This window comes from Idiotropiscis lumnitzeri, chromosome 1, assembly GCF_059441095.1.
Source record: "Idiotropiscis lumnitzeri isolate Australia: NSW breed Sydney's pygmy pipehorse chromosome 1, RoL_Ilum_1.0, whole genome shotgun sequence".
Taxonomy (NCBI): domain Eukaryota; kingdom Metazoa; phylum Chordata; class Actinopteri; order Syngnathiformes; family Syngnathidae; genus Idiotropiscis; species Idiotropiscis lumnitzeri.
This window is the reverse complement of record NC_142391.1, coordinates 28,828,750-28,836,376: the sequence shown is the minus strand read 5'-3', so window position 1 is coordinate 28,836,376 and position 7,627 is coordinate 28,828,750. Positions and strand designations below refer to the sequence as shown.

Genomic DNA, 7,627 nt, shown 5'->3' with positions numbered 1-7,627 from the left:
ACAGAAGTAGCCAATAGCACGTCGAAGGCTGAAAGATCTAGCCAATGGCACGCCGCGTCACTGTACGGGTTCTTACGCTCCCCCACCCCCACCACCAGTCACCGTGGCAACCAATGATTACAAACACGCCGAAATGCTTGAGTGCACATGCGCTGGACATTAAATTTTGCTAACTGCAGAATTTGACCCAATTTCTGTGGAAAGTGCGTGAAACGGACAAGCCAATGTTGGGAAAGCTACTTGGAAATTGTAGTCAGCTCAGCTACAAGCTATTCTACATTAATTGTAGGCTTGACTAATGACCACACTGAAGCTGCCCAACTGAAAAATGTCGTTGGCTAAGTAGACGATAAATGATCAAAATTAACAACATTTAAAAACTACAGTGGCGCTACTTCAATTGAATGCACCTTCTAAAAACTATTTTTTAAACGTGTAATTGTACTCTTAGGGTCTAAACGACCACTTCTAACATCTTTGGATAATTATGCATCGACTTTTCCTAAACTGGTTTTACAAAGTCTAACTATTAGTATATGGATTATTATTTTATTTATTTTTTTGGGGTGGGGGGTGTTGTATATGAGTTGATTCTGGAAGGGCGCCAACAACATAAAAACTGAGACGAACAAATGATGCACGTGATTCACCGTGGAGACGCCTCGATAGGACACGGCGGAAGTCACAACAAACAAATATTAGACGTCTTCAATTTCTTGTTCATTCAAATGCCTGGGACAACTAGAGGTACATTGGTATGGACAACTATAACAATGATAAGAAAAATAACTCGTAAGAGTTCAATTTAAGATCCGGTAACTAGCTATTTCTCTTGGTTTCCTAATAATAACTGTTGGAATTAGTTGCCAGTCAAAGCTATAGTAGGCATAACCAAAACCACTTCTTTCATCAATAGTGCTGGAATTGTTACTGCCAAAAACAGTGCTTTTAGGAATTCCACGCTTTCTTTTCTGTCTGTTAAGGCCTTCTCGCATTGTATTTGCACAATGTAAAAAAAAAAAGTGGAGTTACTAAAATGTGAAAAGGTGTTTCATAAATGTCCTGAGTGAGCTCATCAAAGTTGGAATTGTTTGAATCAGTTGGCAAATGTAAAAGGATTCTGCATTAATTTGGGAATTTTGCCATGGAAAATATGGAATTCTGAAGAAGTGGGAACTTGGGAACTGTGAAAAAAAACTGTAGCTATAGAACATGCTGAACATTTTGAAGTTGGATTGATGTGAATTAGTCAAAAGAAAAAACTTATCACCACTAATTTGGGATTTTTTGTCAAAGAAAATGTGAAATAGTAAAAAATTGGGAAATTTCGGGTATATGAATCATACTCGAGAATGTGTCAAAAATGAGCAGAGTGGTTTGAATTTGGAACAGTTTGAATTACTCAATAAGTAGATAAATATGGAAGGATGACCAAAATGTGGACAATGTCTGCATTCATTTCAATAGATTTTTTCTTTCATGCAAAATTGTAAAATTATGGAGTTGGAATTTGGTGAATGTAAAAATAGTTACGCATCTGACAAACTACGCTAGATTTTTTTTGGTTGTTATTTATATATAGGGCAAAAATATAGAAAGTGAAATCAGCATTTAACTTATACCCGTTATCATTGTAACACACAATACACGACTAATACACTACAAATGAAAAATAAAAGCTTTATTACAACATTAAAACACCAGAAATTTGCACAGCGAATTTGGTGGGCTGCATATAGTCAACAAATGTGTCAAATTGGCTTTACCTGAGCGCGGCTGACACATTTTATACCATCAATGGTATTCATTAGCTTTGTCATATATTATTTTAGTTGCTGTTCTGTAAATGAGCCACCGAGAGCATATTTGGCGCGTACGGGGGAGAGTCCATAATTGCACTCGATTCATCAGTGTAACACTCCAGATACTGGTAGAAGACTCAGAAAGTAAGTAGCACTTTAGCTTGCGTGCCAGTGCATCTGCACGTTAGTATTTAGTGCATTATTCCTCATCTTTAGTGACAGATAGTTTGATAGATATAAATTCATCAGATTTTATTGTAGCCATAAAATGACAACAATGTGGTTAGCCCATTCTAATTCTCGGTGGGTCAAATATAAATAGCATGTAGCAGGTAATAGATAATGAGAAGTGTTGTCCTTAAAATAAATGACCTACTAAAAAGGCATTGACTGTACATCTGTTGGAAACTTCCCACCAATTGGCAGATAATTAACAATTGGTACTCAAAAGTATTAGATAAAGTCCAAATTACCCGTGAACTGTTTGTGAAGAGTTTCATTTAAAAAGTCATACTAAGGAAACGAGGCGTCTGATTGGCAGCAACGTTGGGTCGTCGGCGATTAAACCAGCGGCGACCATGGGCATGATGGCGGTGAAGATCCTGGAAGGGAGAGCAGGGACATGTGTTCTGATGTACATGCGCTTTTTTTGAGCACATGTGAACGTGTGACACTCACAGGCGTCGTATTCCAGATTCTGACTGATCTGAGGAGGTGTTGCAGGGCGGCGGTAGTGGCGTCGAAAAAGATGAAGCACCAAGCAAGCAGCTAACATCTTCCTCTAAGTCCTCACTGGAGATGGAGGACCGAATGAAGTGCCGTAAATTAACATTGTCAGTCTTTTCGTCACCATATTAGATCACTTTGACAAAATAATCGCAGCGATGAAAAGCCCTCATCCAGACCACAAATGAGAGCTTTAATCTGTGGTGTGAGTCAATGAAGTATGTGACAATTTAATTTTTGGCTTGATTAGATAAAAAAAAAAAAAAACTACCTCTTGTAATAGGCCAACTCCTCCTCCAAGAAGAACACTTGAGCCTTGAGTTGGTTTCGCTCCTGCAGGACATCGCGGAGCTCCTGCAGTGTGAAGTGAGGAGTTTCCAACTCCGCTTCCTCCTCTTCATGCACTTCCTCCTGCAGATGAAACAGCACACATGAAATACTGTATATAGAAATATTACAAAAAAAAAGAAAGAATGATCATCACTACTGTTGTTTTCATTATTACTATGTCGCCTGTCATACCAATAAGAATGCAGACTTGTCTATGTCCTGCTGACTTGTGTTTGCGTCTCCACATGCTGAGCTGCTGAAGAAGTTGGGAATGTTCTCCAAGTAGCCAGCATCTCCGCCGCACTCGAGCCATACCGAGTCCGCCTTGACGCAGTCGGACGCCTAAACGTGAGACACGGAGGAAAAACATCAAATCATGTGGGAGACTTGCACATTGTAACCACAACCCAAGCAATAAGACTAAGAAAAAAAATCTAAGATTAAAATAACACAAATACTCGGAAAGGGTATAGAAATATAAGATAACAATACGTTTGTGTTAGGATAAAATTAAGAATGACCCAAAATACAAAAACTTAGCTCAACGTTTAAATGTATGACAGAAATACCAAATCTATTAAAACAAAAAATAAGATGTTTGGACATTAGACGCCCCGCCCCAAAAATAAAAATAAATAAATAAATCTAGAAAAGCACCAATACTCATAATTAGCAAAAGAATATGCAAATACTGGAAAAATAATAGAAAATTCAAGCATATGAATACCTTCAAAATTTGAAAAAATTAAATCACAAATACTCAAGGGAAATATTTTTTTTCAAAAATAATATACAAATATGGGACAAAAATAGATTAGTATTGGAAACATTTTAAATAATGTGAAAAATACAAAATATTAGCTAAAAAAATAAAACAAGAGCTAAAAATGCAGGCTGCACACATGAAAGAAAAAACTTGCAGCACTTCTGGTTTATTTATTATTTGAGGTTAAAAAATATATTAATTTAAAAAATGACAGGCTTTTCTACGTTACAACCATTTATCTATGATGGACTCATGACTAGATGTTTAACGGATCATCTTTGACCCGTGATCCATCCGTACAGATCAATTCCACGGCTGTTGAAAATAAAACTGCGCAATCACAATCACTACAATATCAGCAGAAGAAGTTGAAACAGCACGTGGATCACCTAAGTCGCATGTATGGGAGCATTTGGGCAACATGAGGTGACAAAGGATTTTTATTCTGTCTCTTGTCTTGACACGGTCATGTCAGACAGATGGTGGTAGAAAAAAGGTTGGGACCACTGATTTAAAGTTTATGTCTGCCATCCAATAGCTGCCACTAAAACCTTAGAGGTCTAAGTCCAAATAACTGACAAATCTCGTAGTATTTCATGAAATACGATAGATATCATTCACTTAGACTAGGATGCAGAGGCACTGGCGCCCGAGTAAAATAATGCACTGCCCCCTACATGTCAAAATTGGAATGGAATCTAGATTTTCAGCAGTTTTCATCACTATTCCTTTGTGCAATTAAATTAAACATGACAAAAAAATGGAGTCTGTCAACTATTGTTCAAAGTGGTTAAATATCAAACAGACTAACCATCTGGAACGTTATCACGATTTTCCAGGGAAACTGTTTTATCTTGCCTGTTGAGACGTCTTGGATGAGGTCAGAAAGCTCTCCTCCATTTTAGCCACCTCCCTCTCCAGTTCCCACTCCTGACACTCCTTCCTCAACCGCCCCAACTCGTGCCGTAGGGCGTCCATTTCACGTTGTCGGGCCTGGGCTGCCGCCTCCAGCTCAGCCCGCTGCCGCATGGCCGCCTTGCCGTGCGCCTCCATCGAGCCAAGCCTGTGACGGAGATCCTGATTGACCCGGATTAGACGATGCTGCTGCATCTGGAGCTGAACGAAAATGGAAAAAAAAAATCAACGAGGACAAAAATTACTGCTCCGAACAAAAATGACAGACTTACTAAGTCTTTTTGCGCATTCATAATATCTTTTTTTTGTCAGTGTATTTATGATAGACATGTCTACCAAATTGTATGGAAATTAAACTAAAATGTCTGCTACCAATCAAAAAGGCAGACTTTATTATAATAGTTCTTGGGACTTTTTTTGTGGGTCTACTCATCAGAGACATGCCTACCAAATCTCACGTTATGTGAAAGTGGCTTTGTGGGCTCAATTTTCACAAAAAAAAAAAAAAAAAAGACCACTGAAAATGATCTGAAAATGTCCACCTTACATGAAAACGGCTGACTTCCTGTGTCATTTCCCACATGCATTCCTGAGACTTTTTTTGTGTGTCTGCGAAGATACTCACCGCCTCGACATCATCATTTTTTAGCGCCAGCTCGTGGTCTTTGGCCTGGATTTGGTCCCTCTGCTTCTCCACCAACTTGTTGAGCCTTGTCATCACTTGCTTTTCCTTCTCCGTCATCCCTGTGAGGACAATGTATATTTACCCATAGGACGAGAGGAAATATAGCTTTGCACTGTGTGTGCGTGCGTTGGTAAATATAGCTGTTGTCAACATGACAAGAGCGTCTTCAAAAATAACCTCCGGTGCTAGTTTGCACCCACCACATTTGGCTGCTTATGTTTCGGTGTCAACGTACAAACACAAATCGTCCATTCCCACTTGACTGAATGAATAGTCAACAGTGCCTCTACGGAGGACTTGCTGCACAATTTTCAACAAAGACTTTTGTGAAGTTTTGTAATGACTCCTGGCCTCTGAGATACACTGAGTTGTACTGTCCGATGTAAGCAAGAAGAAGAGGCAGAGGAGGTTCCAACTGATACTGTTGTCGGCAACCGTAACACTCACCCTCTTCTTGCTGGTACGGGTCTTGCTCTTGGTCTTCAACGGGAGCTTGGCTGAAAACTCGTCTGGCCAGCAGCTTTTTGTTCTCCGCCTGAAGCTGAGCCACCTGCGAGAGGAGATCCTCAACATCGGCTCTCCACACATCTTCCACCTGCTCTAACTCCTGTCAAAAACAAAAAACACCAGAACAAAACATTGTGTCAGACAAAATTTGGTGTGGTGTCATTTTACAATGCGCGCTCTGTTTGTAGAATCAACACACGGCCATAGGGGTACTCTGAGAAAATTCCAAAAGGAGAGTGAGTAATAGGGAAAGTGAATAGTTAAAACTTTCCAGTAACGGACATCTAACACCGAAATTATTAGAATTGCCAGTCTATATTAATTGTAACTATAGCACAATTAATTATAGCTACGTCTTAAACTCTTACATATCGTTTCAAAGTCCTCTGTGATTTTACAATAATAAATGGGTTATTCAATATTTCATTTCAGAATAATTTTACCAAATCTAAAGACTCTCTATAACAACCTAGACTAAATGTATCTCCTCTCCATCATCCAGAGTTTGTCTCTCATTTGAGATGCATCACATCAACATACTTCCTTGACACCAACTGTCATGTGTCGCAAAGAGCTCAAATCATGCAAATAGGTAAACTGGGGAATGGTTTCTTTTTTTCAATCATGGAAGATGAAAGTAAAAAAGTAGTTTTGATAGTGTCCAGTGTAATTTTTGTTCTTCCCGGCAAGAAAAATTAAAGTTGAGAAAAGAGGGAAAGTATTTTTAATACATTTTTACCCCTGGTCCAACAAGCCAAAAGTGTATTTCAGAGTAAACCTTTTTTCTTTTATTCCCCAAAACACTTTTACACAATTATCTACCCTTATGTGTCAAGTGTGAGCACAGTTGCCACTCACTATTCGCGGGGGATAGGGACTTTTTTAAAAGATACATTTAAAGAAACATATGGGATCCGTGAATATGTGAATAAGTGGGGGCCGAAACGCGAGTATGCGGGGGTGGACTCTCCTTTTTCCCCCAGTTCCTGACCTGGTGGTGCTTCCTCTCCTGTGCCGTCCTGTCGCTGCGCTCCTGCCTCAGTCTCAGTAGCTCCCGCCGGAGTTCGTCGACCTCCTGCTCGTCGCCGGCGGCGCCTCCGCGGCGGCCCACCAGCGTCTCCAGGAGCTCCAGGACTCGAACCACCTTGGGGACCACGCCGGCCAGAGCCTCGCAGCCGAAGTGCTCAACGGTCCGCTCGAACTCCTGCGCCAGGGCCCCGGCGATGTCGTACACATCCAACACGGTCAGTTCCGACCAGGACTTCTCCAGAGCAGCCATGATAACTTCACGTGTAGTGCGATTAAAAACAAGTCGCAGGGACTATTCGCCTTCTTCCACTGAACGGTCCTGTCACATTTTAAAGTGGAAATGAGACTTAAAGTACCGCGAGGTAGGTCTCAAGACGAGTGACTACTTTTTGTAGAGTTTGTTGACAGGTTCAACTAACTTTAGACGATGCGTTCACGGCCCCTGACAAAGCACGTACATATCAATTTCGCCGCCAAATAACCATAAACGAGTTAAGCATAAAACAACTGCAAAATGTCAATAATGTAACACGGGACTGTGTTCACTACCGAATAGCGTTTTCAAGGAAACTATATTTGATTAAAATAAATTGTACGTAATTAAGTATTTTACAATATCTGAATGCAGCTGTCTGCCTTCCTCACTGCTCAGAGATCCGACTGCCCTTGCCAGAATTCGATTTCGTTAGAATATCTACAAAAGCTTCAGCACTTGGTAGCATTAACGGGACAATATTGTTTATTGACTTTTTAAAATGGGGTAATTAAGTACTTTTTATTAATAATTCTGCTGGGCAAAATTATCAATGGTTTTACTTTCACCTCAGAAAATTTAAAATTTAGAAATTTTTAATAATTATTTTTATT

The 7,627-nt window shown here is 39.8% G+C and overlaps 1 protein-coding gene across 1 annotated transcript; it reads right to left on the bottom strand.

The window, feature by feature from the left end:
- Window positions 1-1,666: 1,666 nt before the first annotated feature.
- LOC148344133 (RILP-like protein 1) lies at window positions 1,667-7,169 on the bottom strand. Its single transcript, XM_088293710.1, has 8 exons — window positions 6,723-7,169; window positions 5,672-5,831; window positions 5,165-5,283; window positions 4,483-4,740; window positions 3,051-3,200; window positions 2,800-2,939; window positions 2,481-2,594; window positions 1,667-2,404 (listed from the first exon to the last, which is right to left on the bottom strand). Exons 1-8 carry the CDS (start codon window positions 7,008-7,010, stop codon window positions 2,311-2,313), a joined length of 1,323 nt encoding a protein of 440 aa, XP_088149836.1. The 5' UTR covers window positions 7,011-7,169; the 3' UTR covers window positions 1,667-2,310.
- Window positions 7,170-7,627: the final 458 nt, after the last annotated feature.